We start from the raw sequence: 18,874 nt of genomic DNA on the forward strand, positions 1-18,874 counted from the left end.
TCCTTTTTGTTAATATTTATTGTGTTAAGCAACTGGATACAATTAACCTTTCCAGTGAAGACTGAAGCAAAAAATGCATTAAACACTTCAGCCTTCTCTCTGTGTCATCTGTTATTTACTCGCCTGGCAGGTTAAGTAAAGTCGTGATTTCTTTTAGTTCCAGAAGCAAATATAAAATCACTCACGTTCAAAATACCTGGCACTTTTCTTAACTCTGCTGCCAGAAGAGTTGAATTTGACTTCACACGTGAAAATTTTCACATTGGTCCAGGTGTCTTTTGGGATGCTAATGTGACTTATGAGCATTAAGGATCCATCCTTTGCTTTCAGTGATCGCATTAGTGCTTGTTCCTGCCGATCCCCAGAAATATTCCAGAAAATTTGGACTGGGTTGGAGACTCCGTGGACAATGCAAGCCAGATCAACCATCCCAGTGGAGATGAGGCCGTGGGGAGATGGAACCAGAAGCAAAACCCAGCTGCTGGTGGTGTAGCTGTCTGAGCAGAATAAAGCAGAGAATTTATTGTTCCATCCTGCGTCTGACTCACAACAGACCTACCATCTGTTTATTATCTAATTAAAGGCACCAATTTTACTTTGTTACAATTGTACACTTCCACTGAAGTCAATACAATTACACTAGTGTAACGGACCGGCCGTTAGGAATGTTAATCTCAGGAGATGGGGATTCCTTCAAAGTAAAAAATTCTGCAAAAAGAAAAGAATAAATCTTACTCAATGTATTTGTGGCTGTTAGGTCCAAAACAATCTGGCAGCAATAAATAATTATGAGGGTAAAACTAAAGTGCTTTGGGATCTACTGGTGAAAAGCACAAGGTATGAGGGAAGTGGGTTTATTTTTTTTTTTTTTTTTTTACAAAATCTGCCATATTTGACCATTAAAGGAAAAAATTTAATTGAGTCCCCTAAAAATGCAGAATCTGCTTCTAAGCGGCTCCATTTAGTTGTTATTTTTCAGCTTAGTTTCTCCTTTTCAACCAGTTCAGCTTTGAAAGTTGGACCATGTTCCATTTTCCTGGGTTTTTTTTTAACATCTCTGCATTGTTAATCACTTTTCCCCTTGAGTTACACCATTATCTTTCCTTACCTCCAACAATCAGTGTGGATCCATTGCCGAAAATCAGATAGCTGCTGGTTTTAACAGCACAGTAATAGTCACCAGACTCGTTCTGCTGGACGTTGTAGATTTCCAGTGTCATGCCGTGTGTCTCGGGTTTGCAGGCAAACTTACTTACATTTTGATCATTTAAGCATTTCTTGATGCAGGTGGGCCCCTCGCCTTCTCTTCTCCTGTACCAATAAACCGAAATGCCACCTCCTTCCAGTTTTTCTTTGGAAGAACAGGGGATCTTTGCCGTAGCACTAATTCCGACAAACAGGAATTGCTGAGTCGGGTACAGAGATAACTGTGCTCCCAACACTGCAGAAATAAAACAGATTATGTCGTTTTAGTCGCTTTCATTGGATCTCTCTCTGCCATAGACAAATGGGATAGTTCCGGAATAAAACTTATTTCGTCTGCTAATACTTATGCTCTGTAAAAGTGGCTGCAGCGTGACTACTAGAAACCATGCTAAAGCTAGCACAAGTGAATGGAAGTGCATCTAAACTGCAGCAAAACTCTGCTAAGCTCCCACAAACGTCCACATCCTCTTGCACTGACTATTTTCTGAATGCTGTTCAGTAACACAAGGAGTTTTACCCATGGAAGAGAAAATCAGATACTTGGCAAAGAGCATGTTTGTAGAAAACACAACGAAAGTCTGACACGCTGCTTCAGTGAAGGGTCATTTCTGATGAAGAACACGGCCCAGGAGAGTGTGCTGTGGTGTAGATGGCTATCAACTGACTAGGGTCGGGGGATGGGGGAGGGCAGGTGAGGGGGGAGGAACCCACAAAGGATGCTGTATTTCTTGCTGACTGTTGATGAATTAATATCAGACCCCGAGATACTATAGGGTACATTTTCAAAAGCATCAAAGTTGCATTGATTTTCTATGGTATTTATGCCCTTAATTCTGATGCCTTTGAAAATTTGGCTCATAATGATTATAAGTATAAATACCCAAAGATCGGACAACACAGAAGAAAATATTCTACCAAATACAGCACGCAGTGTTGGGTTCTAAAGGGTCAGAATAGTTTGCAATGTTGGTTAACGTGCCAGTGTTGCAAGGTACAATGCATCCAGCATATGGCATGAAAAAATGAGGGAGTTACTTCCTGCACCCACCCATCCTTCTGCTGTATTTCCTGACAGCATGACACTAACCAGTAATGACATTTGGAGGCCAGGCTCGGAGGACTTTAGTCACCATTTAAATCACCAAAGTGAAAGCCGCAGCTTGTTTCAGAAATGACAGAACTAATGCCTCCTTTTCTGTATTTCCAGAATATGGGAGAGGTTGGACTTTGCCATGTCACCAATCTTCTTACTCTGCAGGTTGGATCCAATCCTGCAACCTGTGCACATCCAGAACACCCACTGGGGCATGAATCTGTGCAGCATTGGTCCTTTTTGGCATCGCATTTACGAGGCTGTAGAGGTGTCATGGGTTTTATGAGAACCTGCTATGCCACCTATGTCATGGCACGTGGCCTGACTGAGGTGCGAAGTGGTGGGGGACTCGGTCCTGGAGTGCCCCCTGGTGGTCCATTGTAGAATCATAGTTGCATCCCTGCCTCAGTTTCTTGTACTCCATTCTGGGATGGAAACTGTATCACTCAACCTTCCTCCGAGACTCCAGCCGGGTCTCTCTCCTTCAGGGGTTGCACGGGACCTCACCCCACAGTTCTGCTGGTCCCCGGTGGAATCCTTGCCTTAGGGCTTCTCCTACCCCTGGTTCTGGTGGGGCCCTTTTACAGGTTTCTTCAGTCCCTTCTTCAGCAGGCAGAAGCAAAAGAAATTAAAGCAGGAACAAAAAGTAAAGTTAGTGCTGCCACCCACGTCTGGTGTCTCATCAATCTCTACCCCCTTCCACGAGGGGATGGCAGGGGGACCCAGGCATGCCCTTTCCTCTGGGTGCCAGACCAGGGATCCTAGGTTAGGCAGTCAAAAAGACTTGTTTTTTTTAAATCTCCGACTGCCTCTCTGAGCTGCTTCCTACCTCGGTACTTGACAGCTACTGGCAGGGAATTCATTTGCCTGGGCAGTTTTTTCCCATCTGACCCTGTGGAGCTCCTCCCCCCCCCGTCCCTCTCTGGGTACATCTACACTACGATAAAAAACCTGCGGCGCCAAGTCTCAGAACCAGGGTCAACTGACACGGGCTTGCAGGGCTCAGGCTGTGAGGCTAGACAATCTCAGTATAGATGCTCAGGCTGGAGCCAGGCTTTGAGACCCTGCAAGAGAGGAGGGTCTCAGAGCCCGAGCGTCTACACTGAGATTTTATAGCCCTGCAGCCCGAGCCCTGCAACCCTGTGTCAGCTGACCTGGATCAGCCATGCAGTGTAGACGTACCCAGAATCTCTCTGGCAGCTGCCCCACTCCAGCCGGGTTGCAGCTTTTTATCCCAGCTGTTAAACCTGCCATTTAGCTGCCGCTGGGGAAGTGATTGCTTCCTGTCTTAACCCTTTAGTGTCTGCTGTCTTGTAGGGTCTATACACCCCATCACAAGGAGGATATAATGCCCCTCTCTGCCTGTTATCGGGCTCTTCCATTACTACTGATCTTCTTTCTGGCTATCTCCTCCTTATCTGTGCCATGACATTTAGTTTGTTGCTTGTTTAACCCACCTCTTGTTTCCTCTGTCTGTCCCTAAACCAGTGAACATGTGGGTCACTATGGCCAGTTAGTTCATCATCTGAAAGAAAGGGTGAAGTCTCCTACCAAGCTCAAAGTGGAAAGGGGCCTTTCTCACCAGTGGTGCTACTCAGACACGTCAAATTAGTAAGGAGCTCAGCAGGACCTTGAGGCTGATGGGAGATTTTCCATCGCAACCATTTTCAGTGGAAAAGTGGATCTGAAAGACATTTTTTTTGCTGAAAAAATATCTGCTTTCCTCGGAAAATTTTGACTATTTGTTGAAAACCCGAAAACCAAAAAGTTTTAGGTTTTTCCTACAAAACGTCAAAAATGTCTTTGTAAAAATCACCCCAGTTTGTGACCAGTTCTTCTCCGCAGCACTTGGACAAAGGCAGGCCGATGCCTATGCTGCAAGGAAAGGTCAACCCCTCTGTCGGGTTGCAGCTAAGGCTAAATCAAATTCATTCATTAAAGAGTTGGACCCCCACTTTACAACTATATGTTACATCACGCGGGAGCGTTCACGGGAAGGTCATTGTTGGAAATAGTTTAAAGAGGCTTTCTGGGTAACATTAGTAAGACGGATATGAATTATTTAAATGAGATACATTCAGGTGATGGTGAGAGATATGTAAATGATTTGCACTAAATTAGAGCTAAACCCAAACTGAAACACCCCCTTTGGTGAAGTTGAGAAAATTGTTTCCTGTCTCCCTGCTCCGAGCTGAAAACAAAAATAGATAAGCCATGCAGAGAGTCACAGTATTTCCGGCCAGACTCAAACAAAGAGCGGAGAGTCTCTTGGGATCAGATTTTTCAGCCCTATTTCCAAACTCAGGGCTAGTACCTGTTGCTTCATTAGGTAAAATTCCCATTGATGTAGGTGGAAATTTTTCCTGAGTGAGGACTGCAGAATCACAACCCAAAGTATTTCAGACAGATACATATCCCAGCTAATCCTCCAAATCTCTTGAGGTTCAGTTGTCACTATGGGGAAAATGCCATAGGCCAGTGGTTCTCAACCAGGGGTACGTGTACCCCTGGGGGTACGCAGAGGTCTACCAGGGGGTACATCAACTCATCTAGATATTTGCCTAGTTTTACAACAGGCTACATAAAAAGCCCTAGCGAAGTCAGTACAAACTAAAATTTCATAAAGACAATGACTTGTTTATACTGCTCTCTATACTGTACACTGAAATGTAAGGACAAGATTTATATTCCAATTGATTTATTTGATAATGATATGGTAAAAATGAGAAAGTCAGCAATTTTTCAGTACTAGTGTGCTGTGACACTTGTGTATTTTTATGTCTGATTAAGCAAGTAGCTTTTGAGTGAGGTGAAACTTGGGGGTATGCAAGACAAATCAGACTCCTGAAAGGGGTACAGTAGCCTAGAAAGGTTAAGAGCCACTGCCACAGGGGACAGAGAATGCACCATATTGTGCTATCTTCTCATGGAAGGCATGATATGGCCCACTGAGCCCTCATCAATACGGTTTTAGGCAAATACGTATGCCAGGGCTTAACTTTATTCCCTTTAGGCGTCCCACTGAAATCAATGGGATTACGCCTAGGAATACAGTTAGCACATGTCTGTACTAGTGTTTGCAGGACTAGGTTCACAGATCTACAAATGCTTCGTAACGTCTTTTTGTGCAGATGGGCTAAGATGATCTTTAGGAGATAAAAGAGAGAAAATAAGGAGGTATATTTAGATCTACATTACAAAAACATGTACGCTATTTTTTTCCCCTGTGGTTCAGTGAGCGAGGAAGTTCATTAACAAAGGCTGGTTCTTTTGTGGTGAAACGGTTAGACAACAAGTGATTACAGACAACAAGAAAATAAAATGTTTTGCTCTCTGACAAACAAAAAAAGAGTGGCAAAAGTAGTGAGTTGACACTGACCACAGGCAGATGCAAGTAACCCAGCAACCAGCTCTGAGCTTTTGCAAATGATTTTGATGCTCACAAACACAGATACCCCGTTCCCTTCAAAAAGACCAACTAAACAAACAAGCAAAGCGAAAAGCCCAGCTAAGTGAAAAAACAAAAACAAAGAACCAGACAAAGAACCCCCCCATCCGCCCCCTGCAAGCCATCAAAACATCACCCTGCAACAAATTAGCCTAACTAAGTAAACAAACCAAAACTAATAAAATATAAAACATTAAAAACAAAATCCCAACCCTAAATTCAGTTTTAGAGCCAGAGACTTCTTAAAGCCCACTAGAGACTTTACTATTGCTATTACTTTTATATGACAGGTACTCAGATACACTAGCTGTGGGTGACATGATAAAACCAGGAGATGGACGACTGATCTATGTTAAAAATACTCAAAGTTCTACACTACAGGGACATGCACTTCAAAGAGAGTCCCAAGTGCAGAAGGGTCGATGGACACGAATAGCCTCATAAATACATTTTTCAAATGTAAAAGAAAAAAGCGGACGAATGAGCCCTTCTCTTTCCTGGAAGGTGGTCTTTGGGAGTGAAAGTATATTTATTAGCTGCGGCAAATACTCTGGGTAACTGAAAACACAACAATGCTTTCTGTTTGGCTGAGATAATCTGAATCATCTTCTAACAAAGGGGTTTTGCATAGTAAATTCCTGTGTATCAACTTGAAGAATGTACTCCTAAAAGTTCAGATAGTCCAGACTGCCTTTCTAAAATTGGTTAGAACCGCTTAGACCCTGGGTTAGCGGCTTTTTATCATAAAAATAAAAATCTAATGCCTACAGTAGCTTTAAACTTTGTCTTAACATTTAACATCCACTGGACTTTATTAATGAAGAACAATTTTATAATGAATGTATATAAAAGAAATGCAACTGGATGAAATACTTTGCATTTCCTTTCATTGAATTCATAGCAGATAACCAGTAGCCATAGAGCACTCTATGGTTTTGTTGCAGCTTTTTAAAAGTTGAGGATTTTTATTTTAAATACAAATAAGTACATTTAGTAGCAGTGAAGGGAGAAAATGAGGAACAATTAAAGCATAATCAACGGCATTGCAATCTTCTCCCTTACAGCTCTACCAAGATGCCTGAATTGCTTCTCTGTTACAATTACAGCACAGATTATTGGCTTGATTGACAGGAATTTCATATGGGCATGTCAGCATCACATCATTAACATACCTGTATTATAAATACTTCTAGTACTATAGAAGTAACAAATAAAATAATAACAGTATAAACGTCATTAGGATAAAGTGTGTCTCAGCATGGTCTAACTTTTGGTGTTTAGGGCATCGTATCTCTGCTGGTTCATATCCCATTGGGATGGAATTCAATGTACAGGTGGTTGGCTAGATGAGAAAAGTTTTGAAATTATTTTTACCAAACATTCAGATTGCTTTAGCCTATTTTTGATGAGGAGATTGGCCAATATGTTAAATTCTCAAGATGTCGTGTGTTTTTTTAAGCCCTCCACAAACTATCAAATAGCTGTATTAAAAATATATATATTGAAGCCAAGTGATGTATTCCCAATTAGACTGATCACATTTATAAAATGTAAAATGCACCAGGTGTTTTTAAAATTTAAACTTGCCTATTAACCATCCACAGCTACTTCCTATAACATTTTACATTTCTAAGCACCGTGACAAATGCAACAGACAAGCTTCAGGTAGTAGCGGTCTTCTCCTATATTTCATGGGTGTTGAAATAGCCGGAGTCTCATATATGGGACATGGGCTAGTGAGGTCCGAGTAGCTGTTTGTGCCATACTGTATTAAACTTCCCATGAGATAGACATCAATGAGACACGATTTCCAAATGTTTTTTTAGAATATTCAAATATGTAAGATGACCGTGTTTCCGAATACACATTTACAAGAAAGGAATTGGAATATCTTCATGGGTATTTCAGTTCTTTTTTCTCTCTAACTCGTTTTGAATATTATTGCAAGGAACATGCATTAGGCACATACCTGTGTGACCCACAATTAGGTTATGTTTCAAAGATCTCAACTGGAATAACCGTATACTTCCATTTTCTAGACCCAGCCATTCCTTTCCCACTGGGTCTCTTCCCAAAACGTTTATTTCATCTGCAATAATAACTAAACAAACAAGCTAATGTATTTTTGTACATTTCCCACACTTCCATAGTGCACGACCAGCCTCTTCAATGATTTCCTCTATCCTTTGATAAAGTATCAGGGTGACTCTTCAGAGCCACGCACCTTATTCTCTTTCTATCGGGGCTAACATCCCCCAAATACGTCTGAATGTCTGAAACCCTGAAGCACAGAAAATAATCCACGTAAGTTTCAGTCCAAAGAAGGGCTTGTCCCATCCATCCAATTATGAGATGAAAAATTCCTTTTAAAATACCCACTCTGCTGTCACACAGTCAGACCCGGAATTTGTTGTGTAATGAATTTTAGAGGCAACTGAATATTATTCCCTAGATTTGCCCTGCTGGCTGTCAGAGTAAGATTTTGAATGGGGTTAGTAATATCTCCTGGCCCTCTCCTTTGTCACACATGTTGCCCCCACAGAACTTTAAGAGGAAATATGACATCTTCCTCTCCACGTGATAAAGTCTTTCATCAAGAGATCCATTAACTAACAGGCATCTACCATTCTCAGAGCATCAACTTTGCATGACTGAAGAAAGCCAGAAAATGTCCTACCATATCATTTGGATGATTCTATTCTATCTGCAGAGTAAGTATTTTAGCCTGATATTTCATGCTTGTTTTGTACCTTGCTACAAAAAATTACTTTCATGTGCAAAAATCTTCTGAAATACGGGTAACACCAAGAGGAGCTGATGGGGAGAGTTAACAGTCATATGTTTTAGTTCACCAACTGAAATCCTAAGAGAGGTAATGAAATAATGTGTTGTGCTCTCCACAACACCTTGAATATAGTTTAACATTTTGGATACTGTAATGGATTGTTGTTCAAAATCCAGTTCTCTTTTATGCTCATGTATTTTATATAGGCTTCCAGGGGCATTAGTCTTTTTTTATAGGTAATCAAAAAGATGATTTTAAGCCTGAATGTCTAAGATAATAAAGCATTCCCTTTCATGTACAATTTTGGTCAAACAACATTAATGTTGTTGTTTTTAACTCTGATTCAAGCTTAATATGAATGGGAGAGTGCAGTCTAGTGGATAGAGCAGAGGACCCAGGAGTCAGAACACTTGGGTTTTATTCAAAATCATGTCATTGATGTGTGGGACCCTCGCCAAATCTCTCCACTTACCTGTGATAATTTCTCCAGCTATACAGGGATAATATTTCATCATCTCACAGGAAAATTGTGAGGCTGAACTCATTAATAGCTGCAAAGCAGTTTGATTATCATGTGACAGGCTCTAAGTCCCGAATATTATTAGTCAAGTATCAGAGGGGTAGCCGTGTTAATCTGGGTCTGTAAAAAGCAACAGAGAGTCCTGTGGCACCTTTAAGACTAACAGATGTATTGGAGCATAAGCTTTCGTGGGTGAATGCCCACTTTGTCAGATGTATTCAACAGCACTCTCTGTTGAATATTATTAGGGTGACCAGATAGCAAGTGTGAAAAATCGGGACACTTTTTTGGGGGGTATAGTTGTGTATATAAGACAAAGCCCCTAATATTGGAACAGTCCCAATAATATCGGGATGTCAGGTCACCCTAAATATTATTTATTAGTATGATTGTGAGGTTTAATTCATTGTGATAAGTGCTTCAGTGTCTTTGGATGAGAGGTGATGTAGATGTGCAAAGGGATTGATTAGCATCCATGCGTGCAGTGATTATTGTTTATGTTACAGCTATGCTACATTTGACAATATGGCAAAAAATACTATACTAGAAACAAAAATTCAGCAACATATGTTTAGTTTAAAATACATCAATTTTCCTATAGTGTATATGAATCCTAAGAAAATGCATAAGTACAAAAATAAAGTTAACCCACCCCCAATTTTTAAAACAATGGGCATTTTGCTTGGAGCAGATGCCAGGTTATATTGCATATATTGCAAAGGGTGAGTCTCTTACAAGTGATTCATGTGTTCATGTTTTTATGTTTCTTTTTATAGTGACTGCTTCACAGGAAGGGATATTGATCCAACAGAGCCCGGCACAGATCTTTCTGGCCTCTGGAAAAACTGCAGAGATACACTGTAAGCTTTCAACAAGAACACAGTATATGTACTGGTACAAAGAGCTTCAGAATGGAAGTTTGCACGGGATTTACCAGAGTTATGAGTATGCTGCACTTCCACACGAAAAATACTCGAGTAAAGTGAACATTCCGGCAAACACGTTTACGCTGATTATAAGCAACGTACAAAGAAATGACTCCGGGGTGTATTTCTGTGGCCTTGCTGTATATGTACATCCGAACTTCGGGTCTGGGACCAGGCTGATTGTCACAGGTGAGTTTCCAGTGGGTTGGGACAATGACATTCCAGCGGTTTGAGGGGTTCTGAGCAGAGCTGTGACTAGGCATTTGAGCACCTGGGGCAAGCCCTACTGGTTTTTGTCTTGCCCTGGTGGCTGGGAGCTGGCTGGGGTTGCTGCAGGGATGGCCCAGCCATTGGCTCCAGAGTCGATCCCTGAGAGCTGCCGCAGCCCTTTGCATGGTAAGCCACAGCAGAGCAGGGTCAGGGCAAGTGGAGGCCAACTGCGTCATGTTTCTCCCGGCCCTTCTGCCTCCTACTGGCCCTGAGAATTTCCCAGCCAGGCTCCTGCAGGGATAAAAATGATGGTGGGGTGCTGCGGTGAGCTTCTGAGCCCAGACCCCCGAGCACCAGCCTCTGCCGTGAGCCCAGACCATGAGCCGCGCGTATAAGCCCCCTGCTGCTGCTAGCGGTCTGCACCGCCCAGTGCCAGGCTTCGGGGCTCGCTGTGCTGGGGATCCCCCAGCTTCCAGATCGGGGGGGTGGGGGGCGCTGCACCCGCTGCAGGGGCCGGGGGCGGCTGACTGCATTCCCTGCTTGGGCAGCTCCAGCAGTGGGGCCACCAGGGGTTCTGAGAGCTGGGGGACAGGAGCCTACAGGGGAAAGAGAGGAACAAGGAGAAGGGTGGCTTGGGGCAGGTGCAGGGGAGCTGGTGGGGGCAGCGACTGCGGGAGTTGGGGAGGGGGACATGGGAAGCCAAGAGCTGTGGTTGAAGGGAAGCCTGGGAGGCAGGTATGGAGAGACCTCGAGGGCCCCAGAAGAGCTTGGCAGAACCTTTGGGGCCCTCAGGGGGAGGGAGCTGAAGGGAAAGGAGGGATCCGATCTTTCCTTTCCGACCCATTTTTCCACCTCTGTAGCTTTGCGCCCTGGGCGGCTGCCCCGCTTGCCCCGTCCTGGTTATGGCCCTGGTTCTGAGACAGAATCTTGCAATTGTGATTATCTGACCCCCACCCCCACCCCATTTCGGTTTTAAGTCATCAGCGGTTTATGCCGAGAGGTAGAACAATCCAGGTAGCGGATACTGTATGAGACTGTGAATTAGGAAACCTGGATTGTAATCCTGAACCATTGGCCACCCATCACTCTGCAACTAAAATGGGGTAATGACTCTTACTCGCCAACATAGAGTGCTTTGATCTCTAACTACTGATGAGAAATGCACCAGTGCTAGCTGTTAGTACTATCCTACCTTCTCATAGGCACGCTCACGGACTGTACCTAGTGAAAGCCACCTGAGCCTGGGATGTGATGCATCTTCCTGCTGGTCTTCTAAAACTTTATTAATCCGGCTCTTCACTAGGCATTCACTAATGTGGTTTGCATGGGGAAGCTTTTTACTCGAGAAACTCAGCAGGAGTTGAACATAAGATTACAGTGTAGTAAAGAGGTGTCTAATTTTTGAATCTCCACCCTCTGCAGATATGCAGAATATTAAGACCATCAAGGAGCCAGGGGAACCGTTTGGGGTGGGACGAAGGAGTGTAATGGGATGAAATTAGCAAGAGAAATCCCCTTCGTGCAAGGGAAGTCCCACCATTTAAGACACGGAAGACTAGACTAGACAATGCACTAGATACTTAAAATATTCTCCACTGGCAGGGGTAGGAGCTGGGTAGGGACTAGCTGAGCTACAGGTAACAGGTCTTTCTGGTCTCTATTTTGGGTGACTCCACTCTCTTTTAGATGCCTCTGAGCCAAGACTTTCCATCCTGGTTCCCTCCACCCCAGAAGATGCTGAGCGTCCCCCCATCATTCCTCTGCTCTGCCTGCTGTCTGATTTCACTCCTCCCTGGAGTGAAGTTTTCTGGGACACTGGTGAGGAGGCATCTGAGGGTCAGATGGATGCTGGAGCCATAGACGGGAACGGGGTCTTTAGTGTTTGGAGCCTAATGACAATCCCTTCTGAGACGTGGAAGCAGAAGATGATCTGCACTTGTACAGCCAAGGAGAGCAGCACGGAGAGAAGCATCAATGCTACAGTCTCCAAGGAAACAGGTCCAGTATCATATCCTATCTAACCTGTTCTGTTTCCCAAGACATTTATATCTGGTGTCTGGTGAAAACTTCACCTCACGTCAGGACAAATACACAGCTCTAAAGGGTTACTGCTGAGCTAAATAACTAAAATGAGGGGGAGTGGGGACTAGGTATAAAAACGACCTAGAGGCCTTGAATTGTGGGAGAGACAAGGTGGGTGAGGTAATATCTTTTATTGGACCAACTCTGTTGGTGAAAGAGACAAGTCTGAGCTACTCAGAGCTCTTCTTCGGGCCTGTGTAGCTCGACAGCTTGTTTCTTTCACCCAACGGAAGCGGGTTCAGTAAAGGATATGACCCCACCCACCTTGCCTCTCTAATATCCTGGGACCAACACAGCCATGGCATCAAATTGTGAGAGAACGTTCTGGTAGCTCCCCTGTCACCCGCCTTTCCTCGCTCTCTCTTAAAACCATTTTTCAATGAGCAGTGGTAAGAAGTGGGATCTGTGGCAAAACTGCTCCTAGCTTTCTCCTTATGGGCCTGCTTGAAAGCCCATTGAAGTCAGCGGAAAGATTCACATAGACTTCAGTCAGTCTTGGGTCAGGCGCTATCTGAGCACTGCTTCTACAAGGGTTTGAGGAGTGTTAATGCCAAAGAGACAGGAGAATGGCTTGGGGGCTCTGAGATGGAATAACTAGGACAATGGGAGTGAACTGAGCGAAGGAAAAAGTAGGATGAATACCCAGGATTCCCGATAATGAGATCTATTGGGTTGTGGGTTTGTCTCTCAAGTGACAAGGATGAAGCCTTATTTAAAGTTGGACTGGATAAAGCACTAGTGAGTCTACTGTAGGGACTAGTCAGGGAGGTGAACTACCTGAGACCTACAATCACAGGCCTTTGCTATCTCTAACATTTATGATTCTACGATGCTCCCTAAAAGGGTTTTCATTCTAATTCAGTTTAACTCACTCTAGTCATCAGTGGAACAGTGATTCCCAGACTGGATCAGTGATTCTTAGGCTGAAATAAATCACTTCTTGATAAAATAATGCCCAGTGCAGGCAAGCAGAGTTAATAAATAAAAAGATTTAGCTTACCTCGGGCTACCAATGGCCTGAATCCAGCACCAAGTGGTCAACCGGCCCCAATGGCACCACCTCCAGGTGGGGAGTGTGACAATGACCCGAGACGGTGGATTTTGGAGGGAAGGTCTCACTTCTGTGCATGGCGTTCCAGGAGAAAGGGATGACACAGACCCACTCTTTTTAATGGGATTTTTCCCCTAACAAATCTTTGCTCAGCGCCGAACATTGTTCTCTTCTCTCTGCAGATGGGGCCAGGAAAGAAAACTGCAGTTATGTGTTATACGTTGGGCTGTCTTGTATTTTCATCCTTGTCATCATCCAGCTGCTGATCGTGCTCTTCAGAAAGTGTCCCACCAGAGGTAACTGTTTATAATTCTATCTGCTAGGAAGCAGCTATTCATCACCTATCCCTGTAACTGTCCCTTTGTTCTTCTCCAGCAGGGAAAGCTGTGCAAACAGGGAATCAAATACCTATGAGGCACCTTCCACAGGTAAAGTGCTTTTTTAGCCACTGGCGCGTTAGAAAGATACAGTATATTCATAGGGTGTTAAACTAGCGTCCTGGCCAAATTCCGATACTGGTGGCTACATTCCGACTACTTGATTTCCTCTGACGTTCACGTGAAGAAGCTATTCTTTCATTTCCCTCCTAATGTAGACATCAACTGCTTTGTAGGGTTGCCGGTGCAGAATTGCTATTGTATTACCACATTCCTGCCTGCCCATGTGGTGGATGAAGTAATGCTTTTTATGCTTCTTTATGAGTTTTACATGGACCAAAAAAGAAAAAAAGTCTGAACAGCTGGTCACATTCATCCAAATGTTGCTCCAAGTTACATGGTCATACATCGAGTTACCCCCTCATCGGCATTAGTGGAATTACTCAAATCAACATTGGTCTGGCAGAATATGGCCTAAATATTTTTCACTCTCCCATAATTCAAAAGCAGGCCAACTCATGGCCTGCAAACTTTTAAAAAAAAAAATCACTTCAGGGCCCAGACTAGATGTTAAAACATTTAATCCTTCTAGGAATTTTGAGAAGGAAAGAAGACTGAAAATAGGAATTTAGAATGGAACAGTTCTAACAACAGGAGGCGGGGGTCTAATTCTTGTAGCAGATACACTGATGCAACTCCAATCCCAGCAGTAACGGAGATGAGAATTTAGCTTGTGGTTACTACTGGATCTTTTGGGTCACATTTCTCTGTCATTTGCAACAGCCCATTTATGTGCATTTATGCCAGTGTAGATGAGATCTGAATCTAACCTCTTTTTTGTAAAACGCTTCTACACAATATTCTGCTCTCACTTACACTGACATAAAATTGAATTCCATTGACGTCAGAGGAGTTACTCTAGTTTTACATCGGTGTGAGTGAGAGTAGAATTTGGTTTCTTGTCTTGTTACCTAATAAGTAGTACTAGTTAAATGTATGAGATTATAGATTTGCATTAAGAATATTAATATCTGGTCTTTCCTTTTTCTGTTCCAGACCGAGTATGCAGCTGTGAGGTACAATAAATGAATGAAAAGTGCCTTTTTAACTGACATGGTCTGACAAAATTATTTATAGGGTTTTAAAAAGCTATGCATGAGGGGAAAATGAAAGTGAAAGAATTTCTGAGTCTAATGTCTGCACTTTACTAATTACTAAAATGTGAGGTGGCTGGGCTTAAAATACAACTTGTTATAGACTCATAGACTTTAAGGTCAGAAGGGACCATTATGATCTTCTAGTTTGAGCTCCTGCACAACGCAGGCCACAGAATCTCACCCACCCACTCCTGTAATAAACCCCTGACCTATGTCTGAGCTACTGAAGTCCTCAACTTGTGGTTTAAAGACTTCAAGGTGCAGAGAATCCTGCAGCAAGTGACCCATGCCCCACGCTGCAGAGGAAGGCGAAACCCCCCCAGGGAAATGTTATAATGTACCAGTCTCCAAACCATTTTTGACACCACATATTTAAATAAATTGTTTTCTTTTTGGTTATTGTGGAGAATTACTTGCTCTGTATCCCCACATCATTGTCAGTGGGAGAATTGCCATTGACTTCTATGAGCATAGGATCAAGCCTTTAAACAGGATTGTTTTACATATTTACACAAGGGATTTGATCCTATATTCCTTGTGCCCCCCAAAGTCCCACTGAGATAGATGGGAGCTTGGGGTACACCGGAAAGCAAAATGGGGCTTTAAGACTTATGAGATGTTTCATTATCTTTCCATAATCTCCAATTATTATCATCATTTTAAAAAAAATAAGATGTTATATTTTTTACATTTGTATTTTTTAAAATTACTCTTAAATCATAGTTCCATTGCTATGATGGTGACATGGCTGGTATTGTTCGGTGATGTGACTGTACAGCAGCCCACTCAAACTTGTGAAACATTTGATCACTTTTGTCAGTGTTTTAGCAAATGAAACTACAAAGAGAGAGAGAAGAGAGAAGTTGGTTCTCTGTTTGGACAGTTACTGAATGTGCAGAACCAGTGAACAGATTGTTTATAGTGGGGGAGAGAGTAAGCTCTGTCTCCCCCCCATCTCTACCCCGTACACATTACAAATACATTTTGGAACATTCCTACCCCCCAAAACATGTATGGCCAAAATCTAGCCAATTTCCATTTTCCATGTAGCACAAGATTTTTAGATCTAATTTTTGCTAAGTGGCTGCCCTCAACGTACAGTAGGACTGAAACCCTGCATGTCCATCCTTTCTAGCTGACTGTATGTGGTTTGGCTGGATGAAGGTACGCATCATGGCAAATCATAGGCCAAGTGAAAAAATAACTAGATACTAGCACACAAATTTAGCTTCAAAAGCCATGGGGATGTGTGTTGCTGCACTGCCACCTAGTGGTGAAGAGGCAGATGGTCTTTTCCCCAGTTATACTGAGACCATTTTATACTGCTCTCCATAAGGCCCTTTCACATTGAAACAGGGCTGTACAGGGCCCTTGATGTGCATGAGAACCAGGACCAGAGTTTTCTCTTTAGAACTGGCCTCAGTTTGAAAATAAGGAAAAGCGCATAATGCGTCCTTCTAGGATTTTAGCGCCCTGCTGGTTTGACACCTCTGGAGCCTGAAGCGTTGTATTTATCAAAGAGGTATGTTGTAATGAAAAGCGGGGAGGGGTTTCATGGGCGCAATGGGGAATGGAACAAACAATTAATTGTGGTCCACAGTTTTGTGACAAAATATCGCTGGTGACTCCCATTATAACCAACACAAATACTGTTTATTAACACAGAGAACACAATTAAAGCATTTGAAGCTCAAATAGTTAAGTAAAAACCTATTTTAACCATTATGTAGCTGTCATGACAGCCAAACTAGTAGCAACAATGTTAGTGTTAAACTGAATCGGAGATGTACGCCCAGCAGCTGCGGTCATTTAAAAAAATTCAATCTCTGATCTTAACGGTGATAAAAAAAGGGTGTCTTGGAAGGTAGAAGTGATTTAATCAATGAAATTATATTTCTAATAACAGAATTAGTGCAGATGGGGATACATGTAGCATTAGTTTGGATCATAGTGCCTATTGGGATAAAGGGGAACAAAATGGCGGTCAAAGCAGTGAAAAATGCTGTAAGAAATGGAAGGATTGACATAGTAGCAATATTCTTGAGTAAACAGGAATTCAAAAGCTGAATACAGACAAATTTAAAAGAGGAATGGCAAAAAAAATTGGATTAATGAAAAAAGAGGAAGATGGATTTTTTTTTTTTATCTTGTGACCTAGAATTACAGGATTATGACATACTTCAGGGCCTGAAGTGCTTTCATTTTGAGTATTAACTGGCCATTGTCTTTTACAAAAATCTTATTCAAATAAATGACACAAAGATGAACTAACTTCACTCTGTACAGTGGAAGAATCAATTGATCACCTTTTATGGGTGTGTCAGGGCTTTCATACAGAAGGGGAAAAGCTTGTTGAGGAATTCAAAAGTCTTAAGATAAAAAAAAATCATTGTTTTTTAGTAAAAATATCAGGAAATGGAGTATTACTAAAAAGGTGCTGATACATTACCTGAAAGACACAGGGCAGAGCGAGAGGATATAAACCACTAAGTATGGAGGAATTATAGCTGGAGGTGGCTTGATTATTAGTCAAGTCTGCTTCGCCATAAAAAAGAGAAAAAGAAAAAGGCTGCAATGGAGGTAGTCTGCAGTAACTCCCTGGAAGAAGGGAGTTTGGGCTGGTAAACTCAGAGAGATGGAGAGGCCAGAAGATAAGAACAAAGAAGTAGATGGAGTCCAAGGGAAACAGCAAAGGAGTCAGGGTGTAAGCAGTTATAGGGTCCCTGGATTTGAGCCTGGAGTAATGGGGAGGTGGGCCTGGGCTCCCCTACCAGCCACTGGGGAAGTGGCACAGTCTGGGCAGTGGACCAGAAGACTGCCTGAGACAGATCATCCAGTGGGACTTTGATACCCCAGAAGGGGAGGACTATAGTGACCTGGCTGGAGGGCTGAGTCATGAAGGAGTACCTGAAGTTCGAGAGAGAGAGAGAGAGGACCATGCTGTGAGGAAAAGGGCATTGGACCCGGAAGGAGCTAATCCCCTAGGCAGCCAGGAGGAGGCACCTATTAAGTGTGCTGTGAAAAGTGATATTAACAAACATACAAAATATCACTGTTCACAGCATTATTGAGTCCGCAAAAAAGTCACCTTACATAAATAAATTACAATGATTTGTATTTGTATATGTGCATATTTATTTGTTTTTCCTAAAGTTAATTAAGTATTTTAGGAAAAAGTGTCACCAGCGAGAATTGGTGGCTGCATTCTGAGGCTACCAAAAAATTTGGTGTGAGAACCCCTATTGACTTTTTCTCAAGAACAGTTGCTACCACATTTAATACCATAAAAAAACCTATTAAACAAGGTATTTTCTCCTAGGAAACACTCTGTATAACAGGAAAAGGAGTAAGAAAAATGGACAGCTACATAATGAGGTACTAATTCCCAATTTTGGTGTACAATATGCTGTCCTTACTCTTCCTCTTTTTTTATTTTTCCAACCCATCTGTATACATTTGACAAAACCAACGCCACTTTTCATTTATATGTTGGTACACTTCATTTTTAATACCTACTCTCTTTTTTATACCCTTAAGTTTATAAAGTACATCTAAATCCATGTTTGGTCATGCAACCTGCCATCCGTAACTAATTTTCCCATGTCTAAAAGTTATGACTTTGTTCAGTTTTTCCTGGTCTTTCAACTCCTGCATCCACACTTACTCGAACGGCATGTGGAGTTCTCACATCACATGCTATAGTTTGCCTATCAAATTCTCAACAGTCCTCATATATTTGTTTGGTGTTTTCATCACTGTGGTTCCTAGTAACTTTAGCTCAGAAAGTAAGTCCCAGTAGTTTTATTCATAGTGTAACTGGCATTTTACTAGAAACGATCTGTAGTGAGCATATAGGTGTTGTAATAAATGCACTGCGTGCAATTTGTAGTGCCTCGGCTTACATTAAATCTAATTATTTAAGTTCTGATTTTTGATGCTGACCCGAAGGCTTAGCAGCCATGGTCAATAATTGGTCTGATTATGGCTCCGTATACCATCAGCTCTGCTTTCTTATCTGC

The 18,874-nt window shown here is 42.4% G+C and overlaps 2 protein-coding genes across 5 annotated transcripts in view; one reads left to right on the top strand and one right to left on the bottom strand.

Moving 5' to 3' along the window:
• Window positions 1–18,874, bottom strand: part of LOC117869711 (immunoglobulin kappa light chain-like) — a 48,674-nt gene that overhangs the window by 4,495 nt on the left and 25,305 nt on the right. The window contains exons 1-5 of one of the 4 annotated variants that reach the window (XM_034756772.1): window positions 13,271–14,109; window positions 3,882–3,983; window positions 2,294–2,902; window positions 1,109–1,441; window positions 186–497 (exon numbers count right to left, since the gene is read on the bottom strand). In XM_034756772.1, coding sequence (XP_034612663.1) covers window positions 186–497; window positions 1,109–1,441; window positions 2,294–2,339 — 691 coding nt within the window. In that variant the 5' untranslated portion in view covers window positions 2,340–2,902; window positions 3,882–3,983; window positions 13,271–14,109. Of the gene's footprint in view, window positions 1–185; window positions 498–1,108; window positions 1,442–1,723; window positions 1,827–2,293; window positions 2,903–3,881; window positions 3,984–13,270; window positions 14,110–18,874 lie in introns of those variants that run through there. The other 3 variants (XM_034756768.1, XM_034756769.1, XM_034756771.1) reach the window with 3 other exon arrangements.
• LOC117869710 (immunoglobulin gamma-1 heavy chain-like) lies at window positions 8,363–15,069 on the top strand. The gene is made up of 6 exons (XM_034756767.1): window positions 8,363–8,458; window positions 9,829–10,167; window positions 11,875–12,186; window positions 13,504–13,617; window positions 13,697–13,749; window positions 14,755–15,069. Exons 1-6 carry the CDS (start codon window positions 8,395–8,397, stop codon window positions 14,785–14,787), a joined length of 915 nt encoding a protein of 304 aa, XP_034612658.1. The 5' UTR covers window positions 8,363–8,394; the 3' UTR covers window positions 14,788–15,069.

This window comes from Trachemys scripta, chromosome 24 (assembly GCF_013100865.1).
Source record: "Trachemys scripta elegans isolate TJP31775 chromosome 24, CAS_Tse_1.0, whole genome shotgun sequence".
NCBI lineage: Eukaryota > Metazoa > Chordata > Testudines > Emydidae > Trachemys > Trachemys scripta.

Bases quoted from the DNA above. Each gene is read 5' to 3' on its own strand.
- LOC117869710 (XM_034756767.1), top strand. From the start codon at position 8,395: ATGACTGAAGAAAGCCAGAAAATGTCCTACCATATCATTTGGATGATT. The intron at 12,187-13,503 runs GTCCAGTATCAT...TTCTCTCTGCAG, and splicing joins TACAGTCTCCAAGGAAACAG to ATGGGGCCAGGAAAGAAAAC. The intron at 13,750-14,754 runs GTAAAGTGCTTT...TTTCTGTTCCAG, and splicing joins CTATGAGGCACCTTCCACAG to ACCGAGTATGCAGCTGTGAG.